General features: G+C 40.0%; 1 protein-coding gene and 1 long non-coding RNA gene across 6 annotated transcripts in view; one reads left to right on the top strand and one right to left on the bottom strand.

The window, feature by feature from the left end:
* Positions 1 to 20954, bottom strand: part of RapGAP1 (Rap GTPase activating protein 1) — an 81176-nt gene that overhangs the window by 17380 nt on the left and 42842 nt on the right. Inside the window, exon 1 of one of the 5 annotated variants that reach the window (NM_001014478.2) lies at positions 14018 to 15390. The exons of the other annotated variants lie outside the window; for them this stretch is intronic. Within the exon in view, the coding sequence (NP_001014478.1) occupies positions 14018 to 14212 (195 nt within the window). The 5' untranslated portion in view covers positions 14213 to 15390. Of the gene's footprint in view, positions 1 to 14017; positions 15391 to 20954 lie in introns of those variants that run through there. 5 annotated transcript variants of the gene reach the window in all.
* Positions 4495 to 4898, top strand: lncRNA:CR44082 (long non-coding RNA:CR44082). Its single transcript, NR_073737.1, has one exon. It is a non-coding gene; the product is annotated as a long non-coding RNA:CR44082 (long non-coding RNA).

The raw sequence follows: 20954 nt of genomic DNA on the forward strand, positions 1-20954 counted from the left end.
CAATGCGGATGCGTATACCCAAGGGTTATGGCCTTTTCTACCATACCATTTTCTTGACAGTACCAACGGCATTCATCTGGGGAAATAAAGTCGAAAACTTGTCAGCGCTGAGACACATATCGATTCTGTCTCGGAAAAGTTCTCCCACAGTTTTCAACGCTAGTGAAAGTAACCAAAAGTTACAGAGTTACAGGGAAAGGAGGGGAAGAAAATGTAGAGACTCTGGGTCTTATGGCTAATTGAGCGCTACACCTGTCTCAGGCCAAAGCCGCCAGGTGAACGATTATTCGCTGCCTTTGGTTCCTAAGAGTGAGCCGATGGCCTAAGCCGCTTAAGAGATTTCATTGTACACGCACAGAAAAACTATTGTGTTTTTTTTTTTAATATTGCCTTGCTGCTCTGTTTTTGTTTGTATAGAACGAGGAAATTAAGACAAAAATAAATAATGTCTAGTAATCAGGGTTTTCGTAATATAAATAAATTTTGTGTTACTCAAGTTTCTCTCTGTGTACAGTGAAACCTGCCTAAGCCTGACCAGAACGGCTTAGCTCCCAACTATAAATCCATTGCGGGGAAAGGGAACGTGCCACAAAATGCCATAAATGCCTCACCAATTACATTTGGCGAATTAAAAATATGCCGAGATAATATAAAACCCGTACCAGGCGCTCTATTGCTTTATCATTCTCTTACTAATCGGATTTAGCTCATAATTCATGAGCATTAAAATTGCAAACTCGCTGTTTTTGACCCATCTCCACCTTTTTTTTCCGCGATCCCATTCATCATGTGCGTTTTTTTTTTCGGTACTAACCTGCAAAGAAAAAAGAGGGGAAAATTTTGGTTAGGTTTTTGAAAGTGAGCAAAAAAACATTTGAAAAGGGCAGCTGAAACGCCCCTTCCTAAGTTCTGAAAAAAAAATATTTTTTCATTTCCTTTTCTCCCCTTAAATAAAACTGCACTGCCAGAGGTTGGTTTTTATTACAGCGTGGGAATCGAGTCAAAAAATCGAGGCTAAAAACGGTCAGCGATTTATGCGAAATGAATCTTTGATGCGCAAACTGCTGGCAGGCACTGTTAAAAGGAGATACTTAGATAGATAGGAAAACTGGGTCGCCGCAAGGATTTTTCACTTGCTCAACTGCTACTGATTTGTAATGCAAATGAGGCAAAAGTCGGTGGGTAACTAGTCCGAAAGGATAAACATCCTTGTGCAGGCAGGAAAACAAAAAGGAAAAAAACATGAGGAGGCGTACGCAGAAAGAGACAGAGTAGCAGAGTACACTTCATGGGAAACAATTGTTCCTTGAAGAGGAGCAGGTGCAGTCAAGAACACTGCACTAAAGCCGGGGGAGAAGCCAAAATAATAAGTAGACAGCTGTTCAGGGTATGAGATACTGCAGGCGAACTCGAGTGGTTTTGCCTCACCAGAAACCGAAAAAAAAAGAAAAAACGTACAGAAAGTAAAGGAACATGCCGGAAAATACAGCGAAACAAATTGAAAGCGGATGTGGGATGCGTGCAGGACTCACAAGTTGTAAGAGATATGGATACAAAGTGGGTTCTGGAACGGATCTGGTCAGCTAACAGGCTTCACTTACCCGTTGCCAAAGGAGCAACATTTGCAAACCACAACGAAACTTCGTTCAGGAAGTGCAACTAATGAGGTGGCCAAGCCCACGAACCAGGGATAATAAACTGATGCCATGATGGGAAAACGTTGTATCACAGTAACTCCTTGCACTGTGCGAAATTAAGGTCGTTTCTATTGCAAATTCCATACAGACAATACTCCTATTTCTTGGCTTAGGTTAAGTCTCACAGCCATTTGCCACCAGAGGGTGACCTAAGCCAACTCATGACCTAACCCAAGCTCGTACACAAGTAAACCATTGGAAATCCCTTCAACAAATGATGATGATCATTTGCAAACCCTGCCAAATGTGCGATAAAGTGGGAGTGGTGGCTGCAAGTAGATAGGGAAATGTTCGTGTTTGGACAACATGCTTCATTGGAAATGTAACATGTGTAGGCACCAATGGACTCTCATCGTTCTGTCCTCCAACATTCGCATTCTCTGCATTTGGAGCATTGGCAAAGGATTACGCAAACGGCACCTTGGTCCCCCTGGAGCCCCCTCTTTCGAACACCCTGCGGACGCCCCTTTCTGCCGCATTCAAGCCTGAAATTGTTCGCATGGCGAATGCCTCGTTGCATTTAAATATTAATAAACATGGCGTGCCAAGCTGAGAGCGCCGAATGCCGCGTCCCAAATGCGAGCACAGCTTTTTTGCTGGGCATACATACGTGACTTCCATGAGTCAACCAAACCGGAGGAGTCAGCCTCCCGCTCGACTCCTTGCCCCCCTTCCCCCTCCCATAAGTGCTCTGAACTTTGGCCAAAAAAATCGTTGCCGAGTCAGGCAACGAAAAATATTCGCCAGTGCCGCGTTTTCCCTGGAGCCGCTAAAGGCGCACCTTTTTTGCTGCCGCCCATTTACCACTATACAGCCAGCATATAGACCCCCCCCCCCCCCCTTAGGTTATAGCCAACATCTATCCACTAACCACCATCTCCCCACCCATTCATTCCATTCACACAGTTCTTGTTTCGCCTCGTTTTGCGGCTTGTGGATTGTGGCTTGTTTCCATGTCATAAGCGAGTTGCCTACATATTAAATCATCATAGAGACCCGGCAAAAACTGAAAACAGCAAAAGGGTTGAGTTGGAGGTTCGATGGTGGGCAGTGCCCCCCCTATATCATTCTTCGTTTGGTAACCCCTCTTTTGGGACAGGCGCCGGCTGGAAATTACAATAAGCACATGTCGAAACGCCCAAATGCAAAAATAGCAGCGACAACAACCAGAATTAGCCATGTCGGGACTAAAAGAACAGCAAAAGGCATTCAGGAATGACTACACACTGCGAAAGTTGAAAGTTAACAGCGCATTTGAATGCTCTTAAGTTTGTATGAAAGGCATGTCCTTAATAAATAACATTTATATTCAATCTGAAGATTACGCAGGCCTCACCCAAACACTCTTATAAACAATTTCCACCTGGATATCGTCTCATAAATCAACCGGCAAACATACCCATATTTATCATTTAAAGGGTATACACATACTATCATTTCCCCCTTTTAAAAATAACTAATTTTAAGAGCTCCTCTTAACATTTCCGTTAGGGCACAACCGCGGCCAAAACCGACTTGGCAACCGTGCCGGCCTTTGTCTATCCGATATGACATCATGACCAGCTCAGGCGGCGATCTGTTGAGCCAAATGAAAGGAGACAAAGACAGCAGGGCAAAATAAAAAAATATAAAAAGACCAAAAACAGAAGACTGACCATTTGACGGCTCGTTTGAGTTGGTCGAAGGAGCTGCGCATTTCCCCCGCCACAAATCATCAACATCGTCAGCTGCTGGAAATTTATAGGCAGCGCGACAGGGAAAACAATTGGCCACCAAACGATCGAAGTTGACATTTAAATGTTTTATAATAAATGTCATTTGACAGCTGACAGAATGGCCAAGGAAGCGAGGGCTTTCACCTGGCGAGCTCCTGAGTTTGGCCATGTAAGGACTGGTTTCCTTAATTTTCTTTTTTCTTTCGGTTGGCTGCTGTGGTTCAGGGAATTGCGCAATCTGCAGAGGAAGCTCTTTCAACCCGCTTCGAATTTTTTTTCGTTTTTACAACTGCCTCATTTGCTTTATGTTTACAGCCCATTTGACCTTTAGTTCTTGTTGCCGTCTGTTGTTGTTAAGTGTTAAAGCGCGTCGAGCAAACAAGAACATATAATTTTGTTTACGGTTTCGGGCCTTGTTCTGTTTTTATTTGGCTGTGGCTAATAATCTTGTCAAATGAAGTGACACTAGTTTGGTTATTACCCCCCCAAAAATAATCTGATTTCGGGAGGTGTGTCTCCACTTTGTCGGCAACGAAAATCAATACTTTTATCATATGCAAATAGACGAACAAAACCAATTTGGCCCAGCTTTTCGCTTATCTAATGTCTGAAATTCTAATATTTATTTACGAGGGGTGACGTGGAAAATTTTCTGGAGCATTGCATCGATTATATTGTGGGTTAAATGCATTCAAACTGAGTTCCAAATCAGCAGTCATAAAATGAAACTGAACGTAAATAAATGATAAGACCGGCAGAAGGGAAATCAACACAAATTTTAATGTTCTATATTTTTTTTATTAAATAGAGCAAGGCTTCTTCAAAATTGCAATGTAATTAAATTAGGGCAACAAAGTGCACAGATCTTTTAAAGTAGTACAATTTTTCTCCTCTGTACATAACTGCCTCATTAATTTGCAAAACTGTTTGCAACGCCATTTCGACGTGACCAGCCTCACATTCTTAAAAAATATGTACATATATATGTATACAAACGATCGTAAATAAATTGAAATTGTCGTACCTGGCGCTGGTTTTCAGATGTCCCCCATAAACATTTCAGAAAATATACTTTTTACGAGCCAAACAAAAAAAAGTCAACCATAAACAATTAACTAAAAATAAAGAAAACCCAAGTAAGAGTCAGAAACTGAAGCGTGTGGCATGCAGTAATGAGGATTTACGAAAGGCGGTGACCATAGGGCTGTGGATCGCGATCCCGAACGTGACATCAGCACATGGCTCGAAACACCCGGGAAATTCAGGTAGGAGAATAAAAACCTCGGAGCCCATTTCGTGGAAGGCTAAACATTCTGGAAGGAGGCAACGAGACGAGAGACGCCTGTCATTAAGTGGCAGGCGCCAGGGACAGGAAACTGAATTAGTGCCACCTACGCGCTGCTGCCACGCCCACAGCGCCCACGCGTGTCCTCCTCCGCAGGATGTAAATTGACTTGACTGCAGCGCAAAAAAAAAAACGAGAAAATAAAAAAAAGGGAAAATTGGGAAGAGAAAAAATCCATAGCAAAGTTAGCTCAAAGCCAATTTGCGGCAATTAAAGATACATTCGTATCTGTGTATCTTTGTATCTGTGCGACAGCGTGTGCGAACGCAAAATTGGCTGTCCATTAGCAAAACGTTGATTTTGTGTTATTTTACTCAATTTACTTGCCATTGACATTTGAACTTGGGTGGCTTTGATTAAAATAGACCAAAGAGAGTGTGTGAATAGAAATAGCAACAGAAATCACAAAAGATTTATTGAAATTAGTCAAATACAATGCCGAGAACCAGGAAAGTGTATAGATAGTTTGTATCTATAGTATTGGTTCCGAATTTATGGGACATTGCTGGGCAATTTATTGGTTCTTGGGTGAATGACTCAAGAAGCGGCTATTGGTCTTTTGATTTCGTTCATTATTTGATAGTTTTCCGAGTGACTCAACTCACGACTCTGCCTGTTTCGATTAGGTAAAACACAATGTCTAGACTGTCAGACCGAGCATGAAGGATAACTAAGGTTTCAATTTACAGTCCATATCAACAAGACTTCGTTTTCTAAGCTATTTTAGTGATGCACTAGAAGAAAAGTATGCATCAGTCTACATATCATAGGAATTAACTTGCCCAGTAAATACAATTTAAGCATAGAAATACAAATGCCACACATATGCCATATAAAAACTTGAATTTCTTTTGGCAATCCAATTGTTTTTTTTTTTCAGTGATTTTCGCAACTGAAACCTTAGTGCACCCAAAGGCCATTCGGGTGGGTGGTTTCAATCGCGATCGGGTGACTTTGCGAGTGTTATTGTGACGGGTCCGCAAAACTGCTGCTTAGACACACCTTGCACACGAATTTGCCGCAAACAATGACGCCAGCAATACCTGGTAATTAGCCACGTTTGACTTTTCGTTGAGCAACAAACAATGCGAAGTAAAGCAGCAGAAAAATTTTTATTTTCAAATGGTGCCTTTCGAATGGTAAGTGAATAAAAATTGTTAAAATGATCAAAAACCGGTTTTTTCCCCCACAGCCACATGTCCGTCAAGAGTTGTGCTAATTGACCTCTGAAAATTGAATCTGCGGTCGGTTTTCCAATCCAATCTCTTGGCTAGTTATCTGAAATTGATTTTGATTTTGTTTTGCTTCTCTTTGCCTCGCTCCTAATTAAAATGAAAGTTTTGCGAGGCAAAGTGAAATTGTTGCAAAAAGTATAATAGAGTGGCCAGTGGCTTGAATGATTGATTCAGAAAATATCCGAGCCAATTGGCATTGCAATTCCAGCAATTGCAAATTGTCATAGAAAGCATTCGAGTCAGTCAGCGCGAGTCGACAGGCAAATTGAAATAATTGCCAACGCAGAGTGAGATAAATTTCCCGAAGCGAATTTGAAAAAAATGTATCAGCAGAAATCTAGCTGAGAACCAATTATAGAATTTGAAAGTGATAAATGTCGGCCAAAGAAAGTGTCTTTGAAATTCTCTGGGAGAAAAGAATGCTAGAAGATTTTCAAGCGTCTTAAACATCCGTTGGTAAAGCCTATAATGACATAGCTTATATTTATAAACAAAAACTTAACCAAGTATGAACAGCTTTGATTGTGCATAGTTCTATAATTATATCCTGACTAATGGCAAGGCAAATCAAAGCTTAAATTATTATTCTTTTTCTACATATTGGCAGTAATTACACACTTTGATTGTTGTATTGTTCCAGCTCAGCTCAGCTGTCTACAGTTTGACAGCCACTATGTGAATTATGATTACATAAGCGGGCACCGTCAACAGCTCGTTTGAACGGCAAATAGCTAACTAAAGCCAAATAAACTTGTTCGTTTAACACGAGAACTGTGAAATCAACTACGGGTAAAAATTGTTTGTAAATAAAACTCGTTTACCACGGAAAAAAACAAAAAAGTGGTAAAGAAACCTGTACTTAGCTAACATGTAAATTTTTAATGGCACAAGTTTTTCATTAAACACATATCTACCTTTTAAATGGTGAAGTAATGAAGAAAAAAAAAAATAAATAAAAGCTTGGCATGCGTAAAGTGGTGATGGTTATATATGGATAAAGTTAATGCAAATTGTGCAAGTGAAAAAGTTATGTTACTTTGTCTAATGCAGAATAATCTCTATGAGCTATAAATCTATAAATCTCTTTTACTTAAATTTGTTTGAATATTAATTGGTAGCAGATAAAACAAAACAAACAAGAGATGGATATTTGAAACTGCCATTTGCCCCCGTATTCAACACATAAATCAGTTGGCCCATGTACAGCGAACGTCATGACCATATGCTGAACCAATTCCGATTCCCACTTGCATTTCAACTGCGACGACAGACGAAGACTCGAGAGGCCCTCTGAAATCGAAGTGGAAGGGGAGTGGCAGTAAAATGAAGCGACCTGGAGCAAAACACTTGCAGCTGTTCCCCCGATCCACTGCGGTCGCATTCGGGTACTTTACAGCCACCACTGGCACCATCAGAACCGTCAGTTAGCAGCTGGTATGAAAGCTTTTCTGGGTCACCAACGCATCGAAAACGAACAAAAAGAAAAAAAAACCAAACAAATGCTGCTGCTTATGGCAACTTTTCACTTCTCTTTCCCGGCAAAACAAAGACAACAAAGCGTGGCAAGAAGACAACAGCGCAAAATGATTCTCCAGCCATCTCATCTCGGCCAGTTGGGGATAAGCATCTCGCTTTGGCTCCACGGCAGGCATCAAATGCAGCATGGGCCCGCATATCTCGGCTTTGCCATCTAGGCCCGGCGAACATGGCGTATGCGCAATATGGCCCACAAAGCGGACGCAACGAAAGAGCCACGAAGATGGGATACCCTTTTTGCTGCTCTCATGCGAAATAAAGATATAATACATTTTGGTTTACTGTTCTAATGACAAGAAGCTAAACCATTTTACATGTTGTGTGCATGATATTCATATATGAAAGTACAAATACCCTTTACTTAGAAGACGTATTCAACAAAATGGCAAACTTGAGCGTGCAATGCCTTAGAGGTTCTTCTTTGAAGCTGTGCCTGCCATGATTATGATATACATAAATCTCCGGCTCATAGAGAGATGCAGGGAAATGGAGAACGTGTGGAAAGTTCAAAGACCGCCAGTTGGCTAATAGATTTCATCGCAGAGTTCTCGACGGCCAAATCGCCGTTGCTTTAAAAATTGAAATTCCTCGGTCGATGGATGAACGGCAGTGTGTGTGTGTGCGTGTGTGTGTGACCCAAATTGCTTTTTAGACTCTGTCGCCAATTAACGAAACAGTTGCAGTTAGCCAAATGTATCTAATCATGACAAATTACATTGTGCAAATAATCGAATCGGGAGACGGCGAACGAAGCAGGCGCCGCCAATTATGTTAATTGATAGTAAAAGTCAAGTCGCGATCTCAAGACTCGAACTCAAGCTCAGATTGCGTTCGCATCTGTATCTCCAGCTAATTAAAAGCGAACTCCAAATGCAAAATGTTGTAATTAGTTTGTCAACAAACAGACGCGACAAGGTTTCCACTTCGGGCCGTGGAATTTCGTTTCGCTTTTGCCCGCACTTTTGGAAAATCCGAGCCTACTGGCGTCTGTTGGCTCAGCTGCTGCAATTTAGGCCAAGCGAGGGGAAGGGAGGGAAGTGCGGTGTGGAGGAGCGGCATGTGCTAAATTTGCCAATGTTTAAACAAAACTTAGAGCCAGATAACAGATATGCAAATACTTGCCTTAAACGGAGAGACAAGGAATGCGTATAAATAAAAGTAATATAAACGAATGCGATCAAGAGGAGTACAAACACCGGGGGGTTCGAATAAAGTTGAGAAAGTTCGTATTTACTGATCGAGATAATTGTACTCTTACCTGATCAAATGCAACTTATTGGCAGGTAAATTAAGTAATAAGATAAGATTTTCTGCATGTCAATTATACAATTATTTAAGAATATTCTTAAAAAAATAAGTAGTACTATTTTAAGAGCTCAAGAAGTTTCTATTTTGGCCCAATTTTAATTTGTATATTTTTACAAGACCATTTTTTCAGCCACAAAAACCGCAACCACTGGCCACAAAATTGATCTGCCGTATATAATTTGAGTTCTACTTGCATTTTTCACTCGCTGGCAGAGTCGTGTCAAAATGTCAGGCAATATAAATGGCCTCCAGTTTACGGAGTACCATGTGGTCATAAATCGAGCCATCTAGCCAGCCTGCCTGCTCCACTGTGCCAAGCTCCACTGTTTGTACTTTTTTAATTCGGTTTTTCTGTTTGCTTGGTTCTATTTCGAATGGCTGCCTCGTGTATTATTCTTTTTTTTATACGTTTTCAATTTGGGTCAATAACATTTGGCAACTTCAGTGCGTCGCCAACAAGAAACGGCGAGAAAAAAGGCGCCAAGTTCGCCGATCGGAGGCCAAAACGAACATACAATGGTTGCCAAAGTTAATTGCAATAAAATCGCAACAATGGCAACTATTTTTCATTAATTTCAAATTGAAATGAGCGCGAGTAATTTTCACAAATTTGCCATTAAAAAAAACGTTTTTCGTTTGAGCTAAGCCGCTTCTATAGAAACGATTTGTTTTGTTTAGTCTGGGAAACAAATAAAGCGAAAGCGATTAAAATCAGTGTGTGTGTGTGTGTGTGTATAAACATTCACATATCGATATAGTTTGCATATAGAAAACAAAGTGAAAATCTGGGCGACATAATAAAGGTATTAACAGAATATTAAATCCGAATATCTGGGCTTATTTATGACTGTCTATAATGAAAAAAGAAACAACTTTTACTTTTGCTTGAGGTGGGGGCAAACAAAAGATATAGCGGCACAAAGGCTGACAGATTCTTTTGAGTGAAATTTTTGGTTGAAAAATTTCATAATTTCGAGCTGTTAAAAGGTGTGGGCCTGTGGCATATAGTATATATTTATAGTCCAGAACCGATTTCGCCATATAACCACTTTATTTGTCAACATTTGACGTCGACTGTCGCAATTTTGTCAGCTTTCAATTTGTCAAGATTCTTTTTTAGATGGTGGAAGTGTGTCTCTGATGGCCCTCGAAAAAAGAAATATAAACCAAGCAGCTGCCCCAAAGTGTTTTCGCGCACAAACACGAAAATTGTTTAATCATTAAAGAAAAGATACACAAATAATGTGCGACCTTATCTACAGTTTAAATTTGTATATATAAATAAAGAAGAATGATAAAAATGTGTTTCTTCTTTATTTCGGGCAAATAAAAGCAGACGAAGACCTCCAAAATGATATCTTATCTTACAGCAGAAACAGATAAAGATATACACTGTGGAAAGGTGTGGCCAAGATAGCCCACTGAAAACTGTGTTAAGGTAGCTAATAAGCCAGTGTCAATATTTGGCCAAAGCTTCCATTTCTGTAACCGCAAATGCACAGAATTGACTTTATTGTCTCCCCCCAAAAAGCAATTTTATATTTTCATTTTTATTTACTCATTTTTTTTTTTGTTATTTGTGATTGCTTTTACCGCTGCCATCAGCAGCAGGTACAACAACAAAAACAATGCTGGCAAGTCAATGTCGTCAACACAACTTTTAACATTACACAATAACAGCAGCAGCAACAGAAACCAAAACAACAATTGCTGGCTAGGTTTTTCATGCTTTTTAATGCCGCATTGTCATCACATTTGTTGCCATTACTTGGATATATGTATAGTATGCATATATGTACATATGGCCATCCATATAAGCCATTGTAAATGCAGAGCCAACAATTGCTGCCAGCGCGAATGGGTTAAAAAGGGGGGGCGATAGAAATGGAGAAACACGTGTGGGGAGCCTAGGAATAAATGAAACTGGTAACGCTTTGGGGTAAAATGTTATGCCAAATTATAGTAATGGGTGTAGACCCTTTACATTCATGGGCGACAATAGCTTATCATAACGAAACAGTCAATAGCGGCGATGCAGTAATGCCATTTCTTATGTTATAACATTACTTGTTATATTTTCAAACACATTTTCCTAATCATATATTAGTTACCTAATCTATTCGCTATTTATCACGCATTGTAGACCGTTTTTCCAATTATACCCAACTGTAAACAGCAAGCAATCTATTTCTGTATATTTTTCTTACCATAACAAGATCTTCAACTGATACCTACAACACATACCCTGAACAACAGTTCTTGGAAGGCCATATCCCTATCGATAGCTACTTTCTCTGCTCCTCTTGTGTGTTTGTTTACCATTCATTGATCCATCAGTTGCCGAGTCTTATCTGGTATATAGGATCTCAGGCACTACCTGCACTACCTTATCGGTTTCTCTTTTCTCCTACTGTTAGGGCATTTGCAGTATCGTGTGGGTTATCCTCTGTCTGGTGTTCCCGTACTCGATTTTACCGCCTTCTTCCTGCTTTTCTCCCTCTTGTGTGGGCATTGTTGTCTGCTTTTAATCAGTCTGAGGCATGGCATAATCATCATCATCGTTCTCCTGCCAACATCGTCATTATTGTCAAAGAGAATCACACATAATTTTTTTTTTTTTAAATTTTGCTTCATTTCTTTTTTGCAAAATGCAAAATGGATATCCGGTGGTGGTCGTTCCCAGAAGGAAGTACGCGGTGGCTTTAGCAATTGACTAACTGAACGATTGACTAAATGACGCTATACCACGGGCCATGAATCACTACAGAAAAGTAAAAAATAAGCGAGCGCAGACAGAAAAGGAGTCTTTTCATTAGCAGTTCTCTGCCCCTCTCATGCATACTCCTTTTTTTTACCCATTAATCGTGGGCCATTATGCAAGACACTCGCCTCCAGCTCAACTGCAATCCATATGCATTATATATATATATACATATACATATGTGGTATATAGTACATATAGAGGGTAGTGGGGGATTTATGAGGTATAGGAGTCGCCTGCACCTCTGCACCGATCGTTAGTTACATGCTGGCCATTTAAGGGCAGACAGTCTTCAAGTGGCGACAAAAAGCGAAAGCGTTTCCGAGAGACCTTGAGGCGGTTTCTTCAACTCGTTCTCGGTTTCAGAATTGTCCAAGCCCCTTCCCCTGTACAGTATCTTGTATCATTGTACGAGTATCTTGAAGTGCACACGCAGCAGGAGGTTATGGGTGGGAGAAAAACGCAGGTCTCTAAACATTTCAAGTGGTACCCTCTATTCAGAATTAGCCGGGGAAACCTTGACATCAAACGCAGCGAGAAATTTCCCCAGCTGATATGTAGCCATCGAAAGTATCTGGCAGATACACAAAGGGATAGCACATGTGGAATGCTTACGAAATCGAAAGAGGGAGATACAAATGTATCTGCTAAGCAAGCAGCGAAAGTTTGCGGCTTTTTGTATTCAACATCATCATCTGTATCATCAGCAGACTGAATGGGGCCTGAAAGAGAATTTTTGCTCGGATACATGTGCACAGAAAACCAAACTGTCGCCACCTTTCATTCAGTTCTTGGGTAAGAATTTAAATGTGGAATATGTATGAACTTGGGTCATGCATTTATTATTACACTTTCGATTAAACTGCATTTTGTTTTTAGTGTATCGAAAATCTAAAACGAACAGGCTAAAAAAAAGAAATGTACAAGGTGGCGATAACAATTTTGGGAATTGGGGAATTCGAATGGAGAACGGGGCTAAAAACCTCAATTGGAGCGTGCGATCTATCTGTGTGTTTGGCGAAAGTTGTGCAAGTCAAAAGTATCTTCGAGATACATTTGCTGTTACAGAGAGAGGGGAAGAGAAGCTTGGCGTAGAAGTAAAAGTGCGTAGGTAAAAGCTTCGAGCGGAGAATGCGGCTAATGGGCATAATGATGATGAATGCAATCACAATCTCAATCACAATCAACAACCCAATCATCGTCATCATAATGATGAGTCCCTAGACCTCGTACCAAAAACTTGATTCCGCTTTCGCTGTGGCGACGGCTGTTGAGTGATTTATACGAAATGTGTCAACTCCGGCTGTCTCTTGTATCTCTCTTCTTCTCATCGTTTTCTAGTCGATTTTCCAATCGACCAACAAATTGCCTCCGAAGATTCTTGACTTTCTAGGTAGTCCGGCAACAAATTGCGTTCACTGTCTTGCGACATAAAAATTACAAAGCATCATTCAACATGTGTGTTATCAGTGAGGCGTTCATGGAGTTGTTGACTCTGACTTTATTTAAATTAAGCAACTTAAAAGCACACAAACTACACACACTCACAGAGAGCAAGTCATGTGTGAACAGACGCTGAGTAACATTTTAATGAAAATTACAATAAAACGAACGTTTTTCATTCATTTTTTTGGTATTAAAGCGGGCCATATTCGGTGGCGGTTGATAAGCCATCGAGAACGATCCGGGGAACACACCCTACAATGGTTTCATGGAGCAGTTTCAAAAGCCATTATCAGGGGTATTAAAAAGGGGGTTTTTAAGTGGAACTTGGGACTGGCAATGGCTCACAAACTGTGAATACATAATAAGGCAGTGAACAATCGTATAGGGGCTTTAACAATTTTAGACGTAATATGATCTTAAACGCAGTTTTATAGTACTTTTTAAATTGATAACTTTTGATATGAACTACATTTATTCCAATCAAAACTTATATAAAGAACACAATCAATTCCCTTGATATAAACAAAATCAATATAGACAAGTATTTCCCTTGATGATTTATGTATGAAACCAATTAGCAATTATAAACCTTTGTGCTGAAGGGCACAGCTATCTAATCACAAATATATAAAAAAAACGATTGAAGTACAATAATAATTTTTTGTTAGTTTCCAATCGCTCTCAAAACTCGCATTTCAGCTGCACTTTGACACCCACACGGTGCGCGATTGCTCTCAAAAAGTGCAACAACATGTTTGTGACTAACCGCAAACAGAGCCAAAAGTGAAAAAACAACAACGGACAACGCCAGCGAACAACATCAATTACAAACGCCCAAATTGCATTTAATTAATGGAAATGTATCCCAAACGTAATGCCACGTTTTTGTTGTTGTTGTCAAAACAGAATCGGAATTGGAATTGAAAATGGGATCGGGTAACAGATATATGTATATTTTATATTCCCACACATACCTCGCGATTGTTGTTGTTGTTCATATTATTGTTGATGTGATTGTTGTTGTGTTGCTGCTGATGAGCGTTGTTGTTGCCGCTGCTGCTGTTGCTATTGCTGCTGTGGTGGTGATTGTTGTTGCTGTTGCCGCTGCTATTGCCAATTGAGCCCGATATCCGCGATCCGGGGGAATCGCGCCATCTCAATACCCCCATGACTGCCTGACGCACCCAACGTCTTTCGGCACCTTCGCTGTAAAATGCCACTGTTGTTTGTTGCTGCTCGGTGCTGCTGCTGCAGTAAGTACTGCTGCGGCTGCTCTTGCTGCGATTGCTGCTGCTGCTTCAAAAAGTTTGTCCTAGTACTGCATTGGTTCCGGGTCAATCATAAGCTTCTGCTCCGGATCTTCTAAGCCAAAGTACAGATGTAATCCTTTGAGGTTGCAGTTCCAGTTTCTTTAACTTGGTTACTTGTATTCGATAAAGTGCATATTTTCCCCTTAAATTTTGAGGATGTGTATAGTTCTTAAAGTTGCTGCTGTAGATATTATATCTTGTATGTCTTCAAGCTATTATTTTGTTCTTCTGGTGCTGTTGATGCTGTGGCTTTTTTAGTTTACTTCTTGAAGGGTTTCTGCTCCTATTGTGGGCGTGCTTAGATCAAATTACTATTTTCCCAGATGCTGCTGATGCTGAAATTGCAGTTGCTGCTTCGTTACTTCACAAACTTATAGCACTGCAATATCTCTGATAGGGTTTTTTCTTAGAGGGCGGTTAAAAATATATTCTCCGGTAATTGCTATAATTTTTGTTAACCTTTTGCTTTCGGCAATTTTGCTCTCACAAAACAGTAACAATTTTTTTTCCATAAATATCTCTTTTTACGAGTTTTTTAACCCGTTTGACGGGTTTTTGCGCTCTTGCTCGGTGACTGTCAAACTGCGGCTTATATGCAAATATTGGGGGCTTTCAAATATTCGGCCAACCAATTTCTAGGCAAATAATTTCACTCGGATCGGCTCATGCATATAGATGAGAGTATATATATAGGATTGTATACTTTTTGATGCGTGTTTTATTTTCGTAGATGCACCGCACTAACACACACCGAACAACGCATATTTACACCGCTGCAGTTTGGTTTATTGCACTCACAAAATCGGTTTTTCGGTTGTTGTTGGGTTTTATTTCGGTTTCAGCATGGAGAAACCGAGAAAAAAGAGCAGAATCTGCCGCTTCTTCTTTTAAAAATAACTCAAAATGCGTGTTCACCTCGGTAGTTGTTTTTGTTTTGAATTCGTAACGAACAAAAACACAAACGCGAACAGGAGAGCGAGATTTTTGAATTCAAACCGGCTCAAACGTCTGCTTTCGGCAACGGAGAAACGGCAACTGAAAAATATCCAATGTTGTTTGCTGCCTCTGCCGATGCGTCTGTCGCTCTGCTCTGCCAACGCACAGTGGGCCAGACACAACAAGACTCGATGTCTAAGAAAAGCGCATTTTGCGTACGTATGTTATCCATATGGGGATTTGTAAAAATTTCTGTTATTTATAACATACATTATTCTATTATATACAAAATGGTTTTTTGAGAAATTTAATTTCATTATTAATTTTGTTTTTCAATATATTTAATTTATTCCATTCAAAATTTAAATACTTTATCACAGCTTTAAACTACTGTTTGTGCCCACTGTGCAACGTTGCGGGCTCATGAAATACACTAAAAAATACCAAGCCTGGCGCTCAATTGGAGCTGTGTGTGTCTGAGCGAGAGCGCTGTATAACCGAAGAAAGAGAGCGACGCCAAAGGAAGGAGAGAGAGAGAAGAGCATGCGTGGGAGCTGAGAGGGCGCCAACTTTGAATGAAGTGTTTATTTAATTGGTTTTAATAAATAATTTATTAATCATGTAGCCGTTATTAGCCAAAAAAAAAATAAACAACAACATATAATTCTTTAATTATAAGCTTAACAGAACCAAGAGAGACTAATTATAATTTGAATAATTTTGTAGATTTACTGACTTTTTATCTTCATAAGTGGTGAATAACTAGTTAAAAATCATATCATTTAATAAAAAAAATTGTTCTTCTCGAAAATAGGGTGTACAATCAGTTCTAAACAATTCGGCACACGCATCACATTTAGCGGGTAATCACAAAACAAATTTTTTTGACATGTACTCACATAAGATTGTAGAATACTTTTCTTTTATCACAAATAAACAAGCGACTCAGTAAATAATTAAAAAATATAGAACCATTTCAAGTTTATTTAAAAATAAGTGCCGAAAACATAAGTCATGCCAGTTTCAAGTAAACTGAAGCTCCCAATCATTCTTCGCTAGTTCTTTTTCTTAGCCCCTCTATAAACATATCCAATTTATGATTGCTTCTAGCCTGACCTTGGCATTCGAGACTTTAAATCTATCGTGCTATATACTAAATTTAGTTTGATATGGCATAAAGTCCATGGAGGGGAGGCCAGTCAACACGTCTGTTTATAAACAAAATGTGACCAAAAAAGAAGTGAAAGAATAATAAAGACTATTTTTGTTTGGGTTCTTTAGAGAAGTGCAGATATATAACAAACTAGTTAATAAAGACAAAAAATTTAAATTTAATTACAATATGAGTGATACCTTCAATTAAAAGATATTAATTGATTAAATTAGCAATATCCATTCAAAAGTTCATTTCGTTGTCAGGAGCTGCAATCACTTTTGTAGTGCAGCTAGATGACTCGCTTAATAAACTCATATCTGCCCAAGTAGATGGATATTAGCTTTGAAAGATGGATAGACAGAAAGATAGATATCGCTGGCTTCCAGAGCACTTCTCATGGTTAATTGGTTATGCTGAGCCCGCATCTGAAATCTGCCGCAGAGCTTTAAATTCCATGTGAAAGAGTTTTAAGTTGAGGTTTGCCCGGTTTTATTATTATTTTCTTTTTTTTTACGTTATTTCTGTGGCTGCTGCCACTGTCAGCTGGCAATCAACAACGAAGTCAGCGAGGCAGCAACAAGGTAAACATCAGAGACAGCAAAAACGGGGGTAAGGAGTGGGTACCCAAGGGTATCCATGGACGGGGGCCTGTGGGTGGATGACACGGCCCTAGGTTAATGTCAGAGATCCGCCAAAAAATAAGGCAAGCCGAAGGAAAATTTGTTAAAGTAAAGTTGCATTGTTCGCAATGCAGGGAAGACCATAGAAGAGGAAATTAAAAAGCCACGAATGAGTAACGGAAAGATTTCCACATGGCAAAGTTGAAGAGTGGCAGAAGGAGATATGTATGGAGTAAACGGGGAAAGATAGAGAGGCCGGCCGCATGCAACAAGCGGAAAATAATTATAAATTTTAAGTGCCACAGTGCAGGAGGGATAGAGATACATAGATGTATTCAGGGTATCTTTTCGGATTGCTTGCTTTTTTTGGGATAATTTACAGGCCCGCGGTACGGATACGTGTAGGTAGATGATGGTGATAAACATCGCACATTTCTGACTTAGAATCCATACATGAGTGAGTGTGTCGCCCTCTCTGTCTGTCTCTACACTTGAAAAATGGTTTGGTAATAAAAGTTCCTGCTCTCATTCGATCCTAGAAAATGTAGGAAAGAGTAAATAATAAAAGTCGTATGTCCTAAAGTCAGTCACAATACTATGTGGTTTTTAATGAACGTATTTTCCTTTAAACATAATATGTTCACCATTTATTTTCGTTTACATTATGGGTAATTTAATATTGTATATGTGAATTATGGCCAGTGCATCGCTCTTCCCCTCGCCGTTTCACCGATTCTGAATGCAGCTCATTTTCATGGCGCTGACTGTGGGAGTAGTAGGTTGCTCCGGTCTGCGGACTCCGGGCCTTTCCTCTGTTTTCGGCCAGGTTTTCAGGCACCTTCAGCCGGCGAAAGAGACAGCAACTGAGTTTTAGAAAGAGGCGGTTGCACGGACGGAGATGGAGAGTTTGTCGTTGCGGCTGACGACCATCGCAATTAACAACTTCAACGTTCGTTGCATTCGCTGGGAGTCAAGTCCACACCGCTCGCCAGTGACTGCTCAACTGTGAGTAGGGGAGTGGTAGTGGCGGGGTAATGAGAAGGGAAAAGGAAGAGTGAGAAGAGGCGGGCAGACAAATTGCACTCGGCGAGCACCACAAACTGAGACAAAGACATAAGAGACTTCTAATGTGTGTGCGACTAAAGACGAGGGGAATGGGGCAAACACCGAAGCCACAGTCCGTGAAAAATATGCAAGAAAAAGTCCAAAGCAACCCAAATGAAATGGCCAAAGTATATTTTTATAATGGGAAAGGAAGGGAATTGGGTAGAAAAGCAAGAGAAGCGGGAGGAGCGCATAAATTTCCAGCGAATCTTAGATGGCGGAGGGTTCTCCTCCATAAAACAAAGGGCCCCAGATTTCCGCCTTCATGGGAATGCACCAAAAGGTGGAAAAAGCCGCTTACAAAAGACTAGCAAAAAATGATGTGCCAAATATTTGTATTCATTTCTCCTCAAAAAAAAAAAAAACCTTGAAACTTACAAAACTTATATCAAAAGAAAAACAATTTTGTTTGTTCAATATGTAAGTTCACAATAATATGTGATAAGAAAGTATAAACTTAGTCATTAATTTTAAAGTAAAATATCTTAGTGGTTTGTCAATTATAATGACTCTTATTACAAATTTTTAAAATGTCTATTCGTTCTATTCCTTCATTATTTCCAGTGTGGAAAAATGCAAACCCGTAACAACTGATATTTGGGCAGCTTAATTAGCCGCTGAGGATAGAGAAGGCAAGGCGGGTTGGTAAAGGGTACCGGACGGAATTTAAACATTCCCAGGCCAACCTTTATTAGCCCCAAACTATGCAATGGAAAAAACGTGCGAGAAACTATACAATGGGGAGCGTAGATACGCAGGGAAGTAAAAAAAAAAAAATAGTAAAATAAATAGAAAAGGCTGCGAGGAGCAAAACTGGAATTCCGTACACAACGGCATGCAGAGTGTGGAAAACTCTAGGGGAAAACTCACTCACTCGCACTCAGGAATGATTTTCCTCACGGCACGTGGCCAAACGTCACAGTTTGACAGCCACTGGCCTTAGCCCAAATTCAATTTTACCAACTTGAGCAAACATAATTTTCAAACACGGTCTGAGAGTCAACCCAGTTTTGCCTCAAGATGCTAGACGAGACTTTCTGCCAGACTCCCCCTTTCCTTTTTTCCCCTTTTATTTTACTTTTACCGGAGGAGAGCCTGCATAAAAGGCACTCGAATGTGGATGAGAAGGCTGCATCTTGAGAAAATATAGCATAGGCTTGGCTTTCGAGGCGGAGATGCGGGTTGCACTTTCCTGCACTACTAAAACCACTTGTGGATAGGGGGTGAGGGGTCGGCCTTTTTTGCCTTTTGATATAGAAAAGTTTGCCTCCGAAATTGTTGCGAAAACTAAATTAAAATCTGAAAAGACTTGCCTAGCAAACGGGTGGGCTGCACAAAAAAAAAATGCAAAAGATTGAGAAAAGGCCAAACAGGAAGCGATATAATTCTTTAGAAAGGCCAACTGGATGATGCTCTAGAAAGTTGACAAAGGTGAAACAAAAACTATATAGTTTAAATGAAGTTTCTGAAAACGTAAAGGTGGGTCAAGTTATAAAAGAGCTATTTAATATGTGTTGCTTATTTAGGTGACGCAAAATGTATTTTAATGTAAATAAAGCCTTCACAATAGTTTTATTGAAATATCCTTTTTTCAATGCATTGCACACAAAATGCATCCAAAAACAGTGCTATGGAAATTGCAGCAAGCTGGGGCATAATTTAAGAGCTTTCCATTTTTTTAGACTCTTTGGTGCTGCATCACACATAGGTTTGCACGACATGCAATAGATGGCGCCAAAGAACGCCACCAGCGGTTATAAAGCGCAACTTAATATTTTAGTTCGCAAAACAACCGACACATGAGCACATGGCGCCACTCAGCTACAAACGAAACAAGCCAATGAAAGTATGCTACATGTTGAAATGAGTATTTTTTAAAGCATACTTTTGAAAAACTTTTGCTGGATCGGGAAAAATCATATATTCCAGTATATATGTATATATATATCTGGATTGCATTTGACTCTTAAACTATTTTTTTTTGATTTTAAAGTTTTTCTTACCGCGTAAACAGACCATCGATCTGTTCATCAAGACTCAGCTAATAAATTTTGCTATGAACTGACCGAGCCACACCTGACAGCTGCCAAAAACTTCAAAGACCGCAGCTGAATCGTAAAAATTGACATCAAACCAACCAAACGAACTAACCAACTAACCCACCAAGCAACCGAACACTTAATCCCCGGCAGCACACACCCGCACCCATAAGAATTAACCCATGACTGCCGAACAATTTGCCTATTAAACCAGGAGACGGAACCCCAAAAAGACCACAACAAAGCGCAGATTATGTCAAATTATACAGATGTTTTGGAAAGGTAAAGTCGTTGAAGGTTTTTTTTTTTTTGTCTTTGATGGGGATGGTGGTATAGGACTCCTCACATGAGGTATTGTTGTTGGTGGCTCTTTGTTTCGATATAGGTTCGCCCACCATTTCGCTGCCTTCGTCCCATACTCCATTCATTGTCCCATTGGCAATTTTTATGGCTTGGCAGCAGTAAAATGAAATTTTTACTACTATAGGGTGGGGGAAATGAGGTACATATATGGGCAACTGCAAGTTGGACTTTTATGGGTCAGTCCATCACACACACTTAGATTAGTGGAGCATATGCCCGGGGACTAGGCGAATCCGAAAGGGCCGATGACCAACGTTGGACAATTGCCAGCCCATTGGCGTAGGTCAAGAGGTGGTCTATCTCGTACAGGAGTGGTCTACCGTTGAAGGAACTTAGAGAAACCAAAATAGCTGGTATCAGAAGGAGATACTTAATAGTTTAGA

The sequence above is a fragment of the Drosophila melanogaster genome, chromosome 2L (assembly GCF_000001215.4).
Source record: "Drosophila melanogaster chromosome 2L".
In the NCBI taxonomy this organism is placed as follows: Eukaryota; Metazoa; Arthropoda; class Insecta; order Diptera; family Drosophilidae; genus Drosophila; species Drosophila melanogaster.